This window comes from Malaclemys terrapin, chromosome 1 (genome assembly GCF_027887155.1).
Source record: "Malaclemys terrapin pileata isolate rMalTer1 chromosome 1, rMalTer1.hap1, whole genome shotgun sequence".
Lineage (NCBI taxonomy): Eukaryota > Metazoa > Chordata > Testudines > Emydidae > Malaclemys > Malaclemys terrapin.
The window spans coordinates 125748766-125764939 of NC_071505.1; the positions used below are offsets into that span (position 1 = coordinate 125748766).

At 43.3% G+C, this 16174-nt stretch overlaps 1 protein-coding gene across 1 annotated transcript; it reads right to left on the reverse strand.

Annotated features, from left to right (window-relative positions):
• Nucleotides 1-2700: 2700 nt before the first annotated feature.
• LOC128842336 (uncharacterized) lies at nucleotides 2701-16119 on the reverse strand. The gene is made up of 2 exons (XM_054038271.1): nucleotides 15977-16119; nucleotides 2701-4235 (listed from the first exon to the last, which is right to left on the reverse strand). Exons 1-2 carry the CDS (start codon nucleotides 16117-16119, stop codon nucleotides 3293-3295), a joined length of 1086 nt encoding a protein of 361 aa, XP_053894246.1. The 3' UTR covers nucleotides 2701-3292.
• Between the last annotated feature and the right edge of the window lie 55 nt (nucleotides 16120-16174).

The window sequence follows — 16174 nt, forward strand, 5'->3', positions numbered from 1 at the left end:
CTCCTGTTCTTCTTTTTGTGGATACAGACTAACACGGCTGTTACTCTGAACCCAGGTACAAGGTGAGGCAGCTGGTTGGAGAACATGGGACAGGATCCTCTGCTTCTTGGTTTCTCTTTCCTTGACTGGTCTCAAGTCCTAGGTTCATTCATGGCTTTCCCCATATGGATTCATTCCTAGACTTTGCAGGAAGTGGTGGACAACTTCAGCTGTCTTAAATAATATACTTAAAGTTCAGAAATGCCTTTCTCTGATCTAGAGGTAATTCTGTGTCTCACTTAAGTACTGACTTGTCAACTGAGCAAGGTCTGAGAAATTAAGTTCTAGTTTTCTCCCTGAATATTCTTTGTAGCTACCTAACTAGTACAGTAGCTAGACTGACTTACGTTTGTTACTTTCAACCTCACTCACATTCTATTTCCCTTCATTTTTTTCCCCGTCATCTTCTAGTAGTCTTTCTCTGTCTCTTTCCATTAGTCTTCTGCTTCCCTCCGCGTTGAAAGAGCTCTTTTCTCTTTCATACTTTCTCACAAAACAATTTATAAGGATCTTTTAAATAAGCTCCTTTGTGGGAAAGGTGCAAATGTCCTTTTTATAATTTAAGGACATTCAGGTCAGTTATACTCAGTTTTTTTGCAGGATAAGCTCATACTCTCTTTGTTTACTAAAAGGTCAAACTAAACCCAGGATCAAACTAATTTCAGCTTATACAACTTCAATCATATTTAACTCATTTCCTCACTTTTAACCTTTTTTTACTAGTGTTATTCATAAGACTACAACATTAATAAGCCCCTCTTGGTGCCAGTGCAACTGGATTTCAGAGCATATGTGTTTCAGATTGCTGCGCTAAATTTAGAGAAACTGGTGAGTGGAGATGAATGGGTCACATTGGTACCTCAAAACAAGTATAGATATGCTGTACCAATCCTTACAACCCTAGCATGTTGTCACGGTGTTCAATAGGAATGGCTGTACAGGTCAAACCAATGGTCCACCTAGCCCAGGATTCTGTCTTCTGACTGTGGCCATCGCCAGATGCTTCAGAGGAAATGAATTGAACAGGGCAATTTATTGAGTGATCCATCCCTGTCATCCAGTCCCAGCTTTTGGCAGTCAGTGGTTTAGGGACACCCAGAGCATGGGGTTCAGTCCCTGACCATCTTGGCTAATATCCATCGATGGACCTATCCTCTATAAACTTGTCTAATTCTCTTTTGAACTCAGTTATATTTTTGGCCTTCACAACATCCCCTAGCAATGAGTTCCACAGGTTGACCGTGTGTGATATGAAGAAGTACTTCCTTATGTTTGTTTTAAACCTGCTGCCTATTAATTTCATTGGGTGGCCCCGGTTCTCGTGTTATGAGAAGGAGTAAATAACACTTCTTCTCCACATCATTCATGATTTTATAGACCTCTATCATATGCCCCTTTAGTAATCTCTTTTCTAAACTGGACAGTCCTGGTCTTCTTAATCTCGCCTCATATGGAAGCTGTTTCATATCCCTAATCATTTTGTTGCCCTTCTCTGTATTTTTTCCAATTCTAATGTATCTTTTTTGAGATGGGGCAATCAGAACTACATGTGATATTTAAGGTGTAGGCACACCATGCATTTATATAATGGCATTATGATATTATGTCACCTTAATTGTCCCTTTCATAATGGTTCTTAATATTCTGTTAGCTTTTTTAACTGCCACTGGACCTTGACCAGATTTTTAGAGAGAACTATTCATTGTGACCTCACTATCTTTCTCTTGAATGATAACAGCTAATTTAGACCCTATCATTTTGTATGTATGGATTGTTCTCCAATGTGCATTACTTTTAATTTATCCACACAGAATTTCATCTGCCATTTTATTGCCCAGCCACCCATTTTTTGAGATCCCTTTGTAACTCTTCACAGTCATCTTCGGGCTTAACTATCTTGAGTAATTTTGTGTCATCTGCAAACTAATTACTCTTTACACCTTTTTCCAGATCATCTCTGAATATGTTCAACAGCACTGTTCCAACTACAGATCCTTGGGGGACCCCCCCTATTTATCTCTCTCCACTGTGAAAACTGACCATTTATTCCCACCCTTTGTTTCCTATCTTTTAACCAGTTACTGACCCATAAGAGGACCTTCTCTCTTATCCTATGACTGCCTAGGGTGTTGTTTATTTAGAACAGAGGGTGGTGTTTATTTGCAACTTTAAAATATTAGACTGACTTCCTAAAACCTTCTTATTGTCACAGCAAGCTATATTCCATCCTCCCCCCTCCTGTCAATCTACTCAATCCCACCCCAAGGAATGCAATGGGAAAACAAGTAATACTTATGGTGTGCCTTGGAAGGCATCAAGTCTGGGCGCTGGCAACTCCAGGATAGGAGGTACAAGATGATACTGAGCTCACTGTCTAGTTACATTGTGTTATGTGACAGGTGATTTGGGGAGATCACGTATTTGTTCAGGATTGAAAATGTGTTTAGAACTCAGTGATTTTTAAAGCAATCCTAATCCAGCCTCCACATTTTCACCTGCAGTGAATTATTTTACCCGTGCAAATCAAGTTGTTATGCGTGCATGCAACATTACAAATGCAAAGTCAGAGGCCATTTTGGAAAATTTGACCCCATACTCAGTGATAACTAAAAGTCGGTTCCATACAAAGATTTTGGTTTCTAGAAACAAACAATGCTCCTGTATAATAACAATGTTTTATATTTTGATAGCACCTTTCTTCCCCAAAGCACTTTACAGACTATATTGCATAAAAATGTGCCACACCACTAAATCCAGTCAACCTCTGGGGTGGATGTCAGCAAACTAATAGTACAGAACTTGCTGAACAGCTGTGGGTGCAGGAGAAATTCTAGCTAAAGCGACTGGGGGAACTGCCTACTGTTATGAAACATGAAAGAATATGAAATGCAAGTTAATTAATTTCTTAAAAAGCAACAGAGGGTCCTGTGGCACCTTTGAGACTAACAGAAGTATTGGGAGCATAAGCTTTCGTGGGTAAGAACCTCACTTCTTCAGATGCAAGTAATGGAAATCTCCAGAGGCAGGTATAAATCAGTATGGAGATAATGAGGTTAGTTCAGTCAGGGAGGGTGAGGTGCTCTGCTAGCAGTTGAGGTGTGAACACCAAGGGAGGAGTTCTGTAGTTGGATAGCCATTCACAGTCTTTGTTTAATCCTGATCTGATGGTGTCAAATTTGCAAATGAACTGGAGCTCAGCAGTTTCTCTTTGGAGTCTGGTCCTGAAGGTTTTTTTGCTGTAAGATGGCTACCTTTACATCTGCCATTGTTGGCCAGGGAGGTTGAAATGTTCTCCTACAGGTTTTTGTATATTGCCATTCCTGATATCTGACTTGTGTCCATTTATCCTCTTGCTTAGTGACTGTCCAGTTTGGCCAATGTACATAGCAGAGGGGCATTGCTGGCATATGATGGCATATATAACATTGGTGGACGTGCAGGTGAATGAGCCGGTGATGATGTAGCTGATCTGGTTAGGTCCTGTGATGGTGTTGCTGGTGTAGATATGTGGGCAGAGTTGGCATCGAGGTTTGTTGCATGGGTTGGTTCCTGAGTTAGAGTTGTTATGGTGCGGTGCGTGGTTGTTGGTGAGAATATGCTTAAGGTTGGCAGGTTGTCTGTGGGCGAGGACTGGCCTGCCTCCCAAGGTCTGTGAAAGTGAGGGATCATTGTCCAGGATTGGTTGTAGATCACTGATGATGCGCTGGAGAGGTTTAAGCTGAGGACCGTAGGTGATGGCCAGTGGAGTTCTGTTGGTTTCTCTTCTGGGCCTGTCTTGTAGCAGGAGGCTTCTGGGTACACGTCTGGCTCTGTTGATTTGTTTCTTTATTTCCTTGTGTGGGTATCGTAGTTTTGAGAATGCTTGGTGAAGATCTTGTAGGTATTGGTCTCTGTCTGAGGGGTTGGAGCAGATGCAATTGTACCTCGGTGCTTGGCTGTAGACGATGGATCGTGTGGTGTGACCGGGGTGGAAGCTGGAGGCATGAAGGTAGGCATAGCGGTCGGTGGGTTTTCGGTATAGGGTGGTGTTAATGTGGCCATCGCTTATTTGTATGGTGGTGTCTAGGAAGTGGACCTCCCGTGTAGATTGGTCCAGGCTGAGGTTGATGGTGGGATGGAAGCTGTTGAAATCATGGTGGAATTCTTCCAGGGTCTCCTTCCCATGGGTCCAGATGATGAAGATGTATGCTTTTACCCTATATTATACAGATTTCACAGGGGGAGACCAGAGTTTCTCAAACTGGGGCAGTGCAGAAATAACAGTAGCAGTACTGCAACCCCCCCTCAACTCCTTTTTGAGTCAGGACACCTACAGTTACAACACTATAACATTTCAGATTTCAATATCTGAAATAATTAAATTTACAATTTTTAAAATCCTATCACCATGAAATTGGTAGGATCTCACGTATACCAGTAAAAGCATGAATCTTTGTTTAATCGGCATGAAGTAATTACCTTCTATGCCTGTTCAGTATACCTTATTTATAGGAAAACTACCCTCACAAACTAGGATAAGGTTCAGCAGCTTCACTGCTACTGTAGTATTAAAAAGCTTAGCTGAGCTTTTATTCAGTGGTTCTGCACCAGGGGTACATGTACACTTGGGAGTGTGCAGGTCTTCCAGGGGATACATCAACTCATATAGATATTTGTCTAGTTTAACAACAGGCTACATAAAAAGCACTAGCAAAGTCAGTACAAAATAAAATTTTATATGGACAATGACTTTTTTATATTGCTCTATATTCTGAAATACAAGTACAATATTTATATTCTAATTGACTTATTTTATAATTATATGATAAGAATGAGTACATAAGCAATTTTTCAGTAACAGTGTGCTGTGACACTTTTATATTTTTATGTCTGATTTGGTAAGCAAGTAGTTTTTAAGTGAGGTGAACTTTGGAACAAGACCAATCAGACTCCTGAAAGGGACATAGTAGCCTGGAAAGGTTGAGAACTACTGAGTTAGAACATCTGCATTTGTGTGTTTTGGAAAAACAATCTATTCTTAGTCTGTCTGTAAAAGTTTTTGAGACATATTAAGATCTTAATGGAGTTGCACCTGCATATACCCTGTCGGAATGTGGCTCTTGAGCACACTGTGTGGTAGAGAGCAATGAGTAGTCAGTTGAGCCACCATACTTCTCTTCTCCCTTCCTCCTCTTCCTCTTCTCACCTTGCTTCCCTCTTGGGTCTGGTCAGGGGTAACTAACTGGTAAACACCTCCATTTTACTGCCCTTTCACAGTTATGTATGGCTTTCCCTGATTCTTAAGCACTCCATCTTTCTCTGAATTCCTCAATTATAACAACAGTTCTCAGCCTTCATTGCCTGCTACTTAAAGGAGAACTCTTCTCAGTTCAGTATCCCCAGCATTCAACACACTATACCTCTCGCTTACTATGCCTCTTGTTACTGAACTTTACACTACATTTCTTACTGTTGTTTCTGTCTCAGACATGCATAAACAAATAAATGAATAAATGCAGGAACAAATTGCAAGATTCTGAAAGCTATGCTAACACTCCTTCTAATATCACTACCATATAGATATGGGTAGGGGCATATCTCACAAGCTAATAGATTTTTTCCTTGGATAATTTTCTAGTCCTATGCCAAGGAAGTACAGTGCCTATATAATGTAGTACTCTGCTCATTATTTTTTAAATTAATGTAAAACAAAGAAGAAAAGAAAGTATTGTAAACTAGGAGAGGGTGACCTTACTTCTTGAGCAATGGAAAATATTTAGTAAGCAACTATGAGTCTTATCTGCTGTTAGCACAATATTATTAGACAGTCAGCATATTATTTAAAGCTGGTAAAGTTCCAGTTTTCTAACAATGCAATGCCAAATGGAGTTTCATTCACAGTGACACTGGGTTCCAAGCAACGTGAGTTATCACCAGGTTCCAGGGGAGGTGACATAGATTGTTGAACTTGAGGTTTACTCAGGCATATTAATATGCTACAAATACTTTTCTGAGTGAGCTGACACTAGAGAGTGGAGAAGTGCTCCAGGCAAAATAATTACTAGCCTGAAATTTTGCACATCCCCAAATTGAACCAAATACATTTTTTTCAGGTGGTGATAGGAAGGAATGTAACCAAACCTATCTCTTTCCAATACACCTTGTGTTTTCTCCATGACCTTATTCTCAGGCCGCTATATCTTTGTAGATATAGTGATGTCAAACTTCATTGCAGGACCCTTGATTTCTACACCATCAACAATGCATTAATTTTATAGATGATAAAGTAAAGAAAAATGTCCAATATAAATTACATGGACAGTTTTAGAGAGGCAAAATGTAATCATGCAAACTGGAATTTGATCAGAATTAATACTATTACTCTTGCAAGAACCCCAAGAGCTTAGAACACTTTTTTTATTTTATTTTGTCTTTAAGACAGCTCCTTTATCAACACAATTCTCCTAACAACAAACTGGGACTCTGGTTCAATGCTAACTACCCTTCTCTATCGTTTCCACTTCCTTACCCTTCTTACAGGTAGGAAGGGGGCAAAGAGGATGGTCAAACCCCATCCTCTATGAATCTGCAGTTCTCCCTCTTGACCTCTTTGGCCATATCCCAAAATTTTAGGATGGAATAGTGATTCATAATTGACCACAAGAGACAGGAAAAATATGCGGTCATTTAGCAAGGGAGTTTTATGCCAGTAAATACAATTAGCTTTGAAAAGTCTGTTTAAAAAAGTACTGTAAAAATAAGAGTGGCATCAAAAGCAGTTTTTAAAACTACGTTTTAAAAAACTACTGCCATTTAGGAAAGTGACACATTTTCAACCTAGCTTTGTACCTGAAATTTCTAGGTACAGTTTTGCACTGGTAATTATTTGCAGGCATAATTTGTGCCACTTAGGCCTGGTCTACACTGGGGGAGAAGGGGTGGCGATAAGATATGCAACTTCAGCTACGGGAATACTGTAGCTGAAGTCGACGTATCTTATCCCAACTTACCTCCCGTCCTCACGGCGTGGGATCGACAGCCACGGCTCCCCTGTCGACTCCGCTACCGCTGCTTGCTCCGGTGGAGTTCCGGAGTCGACGGGGAGCGCGTTCGGGGATCGATATATCGCGTCTTAACGAGACACGATATCAATCCCCGATAAATCGATCGCTACCTGCTGTATGGACGTACCCCCAAGACATTTAACTTCCTGATTTTCAGACACAATCTTGTACTTACGTGAGGTGGCCTAAATTAATCCTGAATATTGTAAACACAAAATTGGAGACCAATGTTACCAGAAAATCTGGCTGAAATGATCTAAATGGTATGAGCCAAATACTATACTAACCAATGGGACTGTCTGGAATATAAATCAGCTCAGAATTCTGAACTTTAATGTAGCAGGTCTAAACGCTTCAACACTATCAATGAGCCTCCTGATAAGGAGTTCTGTAACTATTGTCTCTCAAAAGTGATGTGGAAGCAGAGAAAAGAACTGACAGAAGGGAACTGCAATGCATGATGGTTGTTAGCAAGAGTCAGGCTTCGTTAGCAAGAGACAGTCTTTGTTAGCAAGAGTCAAGCTAGCTGTGACCCTGATAACCCTGATAACGCGAGATTTGTAGAAGCGAGGATTGTGTGAGGATTGTGTGAGGATTGTGTGAGGATTGTGTGAGACGGGTGAGAAAGAGCTGTGTAAGAAGTCATTGTGACCTCAGTATAGATAAGGTGTAGAAGACCTTGTGTAGATAAGGTATAGAAACTAATTGTATGTAGGCAAGAGTCAAAACAAGTAAGAAAATAAGATATCAAGATGGCCTATGTATAAACAAAATGCAGCTGTCCCTCATTATTTCTGTAATGAAAGGTATAAATGCTTGCTGTAATTAGTTACCAGAGAGAGACCTACTTGCTCTCTCCTCTGCACATGTGAGAGTTAATAATAAAGCCTCTGACTTGCTGCACCTAAACAAAAATAGTGAGAACTCAGTTTTTCTCCGACAATTTGGGGGCTCGTCCGGGATGGCAACGCCCACTGAGGCAACGGCAGCTGCTACGGATCGTTCCCCTTCGAACCCCATGGCGCCACAATAGAGGTAAGAGACCTTTTGAAATCTCTATTGGGGTGTCGGAGGAGGACTGTCCGTGGGGCCGTCTGCCCCTGTTGGGCTCACGCCATCCGAACTTATTGACTGTGCAGCAAGGTCAGATGCTGAGCGGCGTAATAGGGGAATTGTTTGCCGCCCCCTGTAAGCATATGCTAGGTGCATAGGGTTTGCACCTGTATTGAGGAGTTGTTACTGCCTCAAGAGGGGTTTTTACCGCCTCAAGTGATGCATCAAGGTACTTGGGAATAGTACCTGGAGGTACTCAGGAGTAGTACCTGGTATAAGGCCTTGGTATGTTGGTGTGTGTAGTCTGTGTGTGTGTGTGTGTGTGTGTGTGTACACAGTGTGAATTGAGTGTTACCGGAAGACGCCCAGAGTACTCTGCGAAGTCTTTTGGCTCGTGACCAGAACTACTCTAACGCAAGCCCGGTAACTAGAGGATCTTTAGGAGATCCGACCCATGTAGGTTGACTCGGCCTGGCATCGTCCGGCGAGGAGGCTACCTGGGTCTAGGAGTGTGTGCACCCATCTTCCCTCCCCTTTTCCTCTCCGTGTGAGCCACTGACAGTCTGACCATCTCACTGGATGCAACAGAGTAAGCGGCGCTTTCTCTCTGAGATTAGCCGACGCTCTTTGCTGAAGGGAGGTGTAGGGGGTCATGGCTATCCTCGTTAGTCACTCCTGTGTGAATACCCTGTAGGGAGAGATCCTTAGTTTATGAGCTGCTAGCGCGGACAGGGTATCCTTCCCCCTTTGAGTGTGTGATTGGAAAATGGGTGGGGGACAGTCTAAGTCTTCCCTCTCACCCCCTAAGGGTACCCCAGCTTATTTCATGTACGTACATTATGGCCCGAAAACCTGCAGGTATTTAGATAATTGGAATCTTTACACGCGTGCAAATCCATCTAAACAATGTCCACTAGAAGGTACCTTTGATTTAGACAAACTTAAATACCTTAAAGAAACTCTGGCTTCACCAAAAGCCTTTGATACACAGTGGGAGCAATTTGTCTGTTGGTGGGAGGAAGCAACAAAGAGACTCCACGAGTCTCGAGTGCGGAGTCTAAAGGACTCCCAGGAAAAGTTAAAAGCCCAAGTGCAACATTTACAGCTTAAATGCAAGGCATCCAGCTGTTTAACCCCTAGAGCGATTCCTTCTGCTCCTGTGTATCCTAATCCTGTTCAAGCAATTCCTTCTGCTCCCCTTTATCCCCAATTAGTTAGGTCTGACAGTGAGGAGGAAACTGCTGAGGATATTTTAGATTTCTTCAGTAACATTCAGCAGCAGCAGCAGCCCGTGCTGCCTCCTCCCCCTGCACAGCCTGGGTCTGCTAACGAATCTCACCCGGCAGTGCCAGTTTCACCACCGCATGTATCAGCTGCACACATTGTTCTCTCTTCCCCTGGGAGAGAAGCCTCCTCTTCACCACAAAGAGGTGATTCTGAGCCTCCCAGTAGCTCCCCTGATTCTAATCCCTCTGAGGAAAGTACCCGTTATCTTACTAGAAGTGTGGCACATGCACTCCAGGTTCCTTTAAGAGGCCTGGAACTATTTCTCAAATGCGTACTTTTCTTGGCATGACTGGGTACTGTAGACAATGGATTTTAGGCTATGCAACAATGATTAAACCCTTACAGGATCTGACTAAGTCAGGTACCCCTGAGCCTCTTCCTTGGTCTCCAGAGGCTGAACAAGCTTTTGTTGCTATCAAGCAAAGTCTGTCCAGTGCACCAGCCCTGGGACTTCCTGATTATGCTAAACCATTCACTCTTTTCTGTTATGAGCGTAATGGGTTTGCTTTGGCTGTATTAACGCAAAGGCACGGAGACAAACACCGTCCCATTGCTTATTACAGTACTGCCCTAGACGCTGTGGCAGCTGGATTTCCCCCTTGCCTGCGTGCTGTAGCTGCAGCAGCTCTTGCTGTTCAGGTATCTGAATCTATTGTCTTAGGATCTCCTTTGATTGTTGCTGTTCCTCATGCTGTGGCTGCTCTCTTGTTAAAATCTAAGACACAGCATCTATCCACTTCTCGTCTTACAAAATATGAGCTTGTCTTGTTGTCTTCATCTCATATTACTTTGGCTCGTTGCCCTGTTCTAAATCCTGCCTCCTTGTTGCCTGGGCCCAAAGACGGAGACCCACATGACTGTGTGTCTGTGACATCGGTTCTCTCTCGTCCAAGAGATGATTTACTAGATGTGCCTTTGCAAAATCCTGATCTTATTTACTTTGTAGATGGTTCGTGCTTGCGAGATTCTAAGGGCAAATTGGTTGCTGGTTATGCTGTGTGTTCTGCACATGCTGTTATTGAAAGTGCTTTCCTTCCTTCTGTGTTTTCTGCTCAAGTGGCCGAACTTGTGGCTTTAACTCGAGCCTGCATTCTCGCTCAGGATCAAGCAGTTACAATCTATACAGACTCTCGTTATGCTTTTGGAGTGGTACATGATTATGGGTTGCTCTGGAAGTATAGAGGTTTTCTTACATCCACTGGTTCTCCTATTAAGAACAGTCTGTATGTCTCTGCTCTTTTAGATGCTCTTTTATTGCCCAAAGCTATAGCTGTCGTGAAATGTACAGCTCACCAGACCCCTCGTGATGAAGTTACCCGTGGAAATGCTTTGGCAGACTCTGCAGCCAAAGCAGCGGCCCTTTCTGCACCTCAGGCTGAATATACTTGTGCTTTGATTGAACAGCCTCCACTAGCCTCCCTTGAGGATCTGGCCAAGATCCAGGAAGCTGCATCGGCAGCTGAGAAACGTTTTTGGAGTGCTAATGGCTGTATTCTACACCCTGACCATCTTTGGCGTGCCCCAGCTGGTCGCCTGGTTGCACCGAAGATGCTAATGCCCTATCTTGCTCGTGTATACCACGGAATGGCTCACGTGAGCAAAGGGGGGATGGTTGCTGCGGTTAACCGAGATTGGTGTGCGTTCGGGTTCCCAGTCATTGCACATCACTACTGTCAACAATGTGTGATTTGTCAGCAGCATAACATTGGTAAAGCTGTTAAAGTTAGGCAGGCAGCTCCCCCTCCCCCTTGGGGACCTTTTGTAAATATTCAGATTGATTTTATTCAACTGTCTAAATGTTGTGGCTATGAATATGTATTGGTTTTGGTGGATGTATTTTCAAATTGGGTTGAAGCTTTTCCCTGCAGGAAAGCAGATGCCAGGACTGTTGTGAAACTTCTGCTTAAAGATTTTGTACCACGATTTGGCATCCCTGTGAGTATCAACAGTGACCGTGGAACTCATTTTACTGGACAGATTGTAAAGGAGTTATGTGCAGCTTTGCAGACTCAACACAACCTTCACTGTCCCCACCATCCGCAGTCTGCTGGAACAGTGGAACGCCAGAATGGAATTCTGAAAAATAAACTGGCCAAGATTTGTGCTGAAACAAACTTGAAGTGGCCAGATGCCCTTCCTCTGGCACTAATGAGTATGAGGGCCACTCCCAATCGAAAGACTGGACTCAGCCCTCATGAGATTCTGACAGGGCGCCCGATGAGACTACCAACTGCGCCCCCACTAACCCTAGCTCAGATGGACATTCATTTAATGGATGACACAATGCTTAAGTATTGTCAGGCACTAATGAAATGTGTTAAGTCTTTCTATACACAGGTGAAAGAAGCACTACCCAAGGATCCTGTGCAGCCCTGCCACTCGCTGGAACCAGGAGACTGGGTCTACATAAAGGTCCATCAGCGAAAGACTGCCTTGGCTCCACGCTGGAAAGGCCCTTTCCAAGTCCTGTTAACCACTAACACTGCTGTGAAGTGCCAAGGACTGCCCACCTGGACCCATGCTTCGCACTGCAAAAAGACCCCTCCGCCTGGAGAGGATTCTCCAGCTGCTGATCAGCCTATTTCTCCTGCTAACTCTGCTGTGCCTCCTGGACAGCAGGGAAAGAGGACAAGGTGAAGTGCTAGTAACCTCTCCCTTGTCCACTGACAGATCTACTGTGCCTTTGAATTCTTTTACAGGAATCACACCAGTACAGGGTGAAGTGCTAGTAACCTCTCCCCGGTATTATGGTGAATCACAACTGTTTTTGAAGAAGAAAAGAAGAAACACTCGCTCTGCTGAAACCACCAAAGTCCAGAACTTTCTAACTACAAAGGACATTAAGAACTGGCCCTGGTGGAAGAAACGAAGTATTGTTTATTGGCAAGGAGGGAACTGTGGGGAACGTTCCTGGGAATGTGGGGTCCAGTGGTGGGGTGGATTCTTTCCAGGATCAGGGCTTTGTGCTTATGGACAGATACCTTCAGGATGCACTGCCCTCCCTAATTGGCTTTCAGATGATAAATATCAAAAACGCCTTGCCACCACAAAGACTACACCAACCACTAGTCCCTTGACCCTTGCCACCACCACTGTAACTTATCCAGATACAAACAGTACTACACATTCCAATGATGAGAAATTGGGCCAACTAGAGAAGGCCATAGGCCTTGTTTCTGGAGCACAACTAACCCAGGTACAGGCTGGAGTTGGTGAGTTACATGTTATCTCGGCCCTTAGTTCTATGACCCAGAAGTTACTGACAGAGATGGTATTGAATATCACTGAGGCTGGGAAGGCATTGCAGTGGGATCTAGCATGCTCAGAGATTCAGGATTTCTTGAATGACCAGCTAATGGCCATTCGGAATGATCTAGAGCACCAGGCTTGGCCCACTGCCCTTACAGACACGTCAGGAGTGCCATCTGACCTGTGGCCATGGAGACATACTTGGAAACTTTCTGGGTGGAAGTGTGGACGTTCTCAGTGCTCCTTCCAAGCATATGGACCGGTACAGGGGGTGTGGGCTCCCACATACCGTATCCTGCCGGGTCCATGGGGAGGATGCATATGGGATTGGGTAATTCATCGAGACATCTGGGAAATTAGACCACCTGGTATGCCCAATCGATTTTTAGTTAGTGCTCCTAGGATTACACCTGACATTTGGATGGGGTTAGGTAACCTGTGGACATTTTGGCCATTAGAACCCCCACAGCTTCAGTGTACACGTAAACTGAAGCCAGGAGAAGTTGTCACTGTCTATGACTACGTTTGCTGGGAGGGTAGGGGACAAGGAACTACCCTGACAGGACACTTACTCTTCCAAGCTAATGATAGCTGTGTGTATGTTAATGACACCATATCACAAGACATACATTTTAATCTCACTACCACTGCAGGCAATCATATCATTTACTGGCCTGCAGATAGAGTTTTTCAAGTAGCCCTTAGGTTCCAGATACCCTTTAATTGGACTAGCTTACTATCTGATAGATTTCAAAACTTGCTTTCATTGTTACCTGAGATTCAGAAAATCTCTGAGGTACAAGGGCAAATTCACATGCTTCAAAATGTATATCAAGTAGAAAAGTATGCCTTTCACACTGCTTATAGAGTATCTACCTTATGTACTAAATATGATGTATTGTGCTTTATGACAAAGGCTGTACAACAACCCCATTATAGTATTGCTATGGGAATGTTATTGCTTGTATTGTTATTAGTTAGTTTAGGATTATGTTATTGTTGTTGTAAAAGACGTAATAATAGTAATACCTTTCATGTTCATGCTAATCATGCATTATCATTGCATCCAATCAAAACCCCTAAGGTTGAAGCATCTAATTTAGAATCTGAAGTCCAGGACTTGATGCAAATAGAGATTTGAGAATGTTTGTTGTACTAGAAGTACAAAAGGGGGGGGTTGTGGAAGCAGAGAAAAGAACTGACAGAAGGGAACTGCAATGCATGATGGTTGTTAGCAAGAGTCAGGCTTCGTTAGCAAGAGACAGTCTTTGTTAGCAAGAGTCAAGCTAGCTGTGACCCTGATAACCCTGATAACGCGAGATTTGTAGAAGCGAGGATTGTGTGAGGATTGTGTGAGACGGGTGAGAAAGAGCTGTGTAAGAAGTCATTGTGACCTCAGTATAGATAAGGTGTAGAAGACCTTGTGTAGATAAGGTATAGAAACTAATTGTATGTAGGCAAGAGTCAAAACAAGTAAGAAAATAAGATATCAAGATGGCCTATGTATAAACAAAATGCAGCTGTCCCTCATTATTTCTGTAATGAAAGGTATAAATGCTTGCTGTAATTAGTTACCAGAGAGAGACCTACTTGCTCTCTCCTCTGCACATGTGAGAGTTAATAATAAAGCCTCTGACTTGCTGCACCTAAACAAAAATAGTGAGAACTCAGTTTTTCTCCGACAGTGACTTTCCAAATACAACAACCTGCTAGGGAAGGTATGTTTCTTTATCATTACAGACAACATATGCCACCTACTGTTAATACTCTGAGTTCACAATCTTATTTAATTATCCCTGAACCTACAGACAGTCAAGCCTAACCTTGAATATCTCTAGTGAAAACAATTTCACAGTTTCCCTTTGCAGTTAGTTCCATTGCTATCCTGCTTTCTTATAGTTCTAATGCTTTCCTTAGTACTAGCCTCAAATATCTCTTTGCCGAGCTTAAGGTGATTAGTTTTTGTTTTTAATTTGTTGACTAGTTATAATAATTGATCCCTCTCTGCTGTTTTAAATGTCTGCTATTTAACACAGACTGTCAGTTTATTCTTTTTACCCTCTTTAATAATAATAGTTAGAACTTTTCATCCATAGGTCTTAATTCATTTTTCAGATGTGGGTAATATTATCATCTGCCTTTCATAGAGAAACCAAGGCACAGAATGGTTAAATGGCTTATCAAAGCTCCCACAGTAAGTCAGTAGCAGAGATGGCAACAGAGCTAGATCTGCTGAATCCAATCTGAGGCTCTTCCATGAGACCATATTGCCTCCTTAATTCAAAAATTCATTTGTAGGAAGGATGAAGGGGAAAGAAGGAGATAGTGAAATGAGGCAGTGGAGAAGAGGGTTTTTATCTATCTTTCCTAATATATAGGAGACTTTGAAAAGTCCCAACTCAGATCCAATTCAGAGATAAGAAAGGGACAGTTCACGAGCTTAGATTTGGACAATAGTATCTCCAAATGTTACAGAGTTGTAATAGCAACTCCATAATTGCACAACAGTTTCTGTTTTAGCTCCCAAACAACTTTCAGAAATAATACTCAGCGAAGTGGCCAGTAGACTCGTGAATGGTTTTTTTCAATAAAAAGCAGAGGTTCCAAAATCACAGTTCCCCTCCAGCTGTGTACTTTCTAGTTTTACAGACCTCCTCTAAATGTGTTTACACTTCCCTTCCTTCAGCAAAAGGAAATATTTTCACTGTGAGTGTGTTTCTATTAGACATCTAAAAATACCATTCAGTTTTCAATCCTTTACACACATTTAAATAGCAGAGAGGGATTAATTATTATAACAATACAGAAACATTTCCTGCACTGGTCAGAAGCAACTTGGGGAAGTCAGGGGTAACAGAGGAGCTGAGAGAGAGGGAAGTAATTGCTGAGAAGGAGCCTGGGAGTGAACCTGGAGGGTTGTTTGGAGTGGATGGGAGAAGTATGGAACAGGTTTTTTTTGGAGGAGGGGGGTTGTTAGGGATCCTCCCCCATGCAGACCTTGTCTGACCCCTAACCTCTCCCGTTAAGTCAGGCACATCTACCCCTCTCCCCATGTGGCCCTGCACCCCCACTCTCCATTCAGCCAGGCATAGCTGCCCCTGCACCCCCATTCAGCCATCCCCACTCCCCCATCTGTTCCTGCACCCCCACTCCCATTCAGCCCTTGCCTCAGTGTTATCACCCCACCAGTTCCTGTGCCCCTGCTTGTTCTCCCCCCACTAGCCCTTCTGAACCCGTCTGTGTGACCCCCCAGCAGCCCTGTGTGCCCCACTCTGTCCACACCCCCATACTCCGAGTCTCCTCACCTGCCCCGCGGGCAGGGCGCTGTGTGGAAGCCTCCCTCTCCCTCACCTCGGCTGGCAGCTCCCGGCCGTGAGCAGCTGTCCTCGCTTTTGGCACCACCTCTTGGGGGAAAGGTGTAATTGCAGCTCCCCTTCCGCTCTCCCATACAAACAATGCGGGGCGGGGGTGACAGTAATTCCGCACCTGCGCAGTGGTGCGGA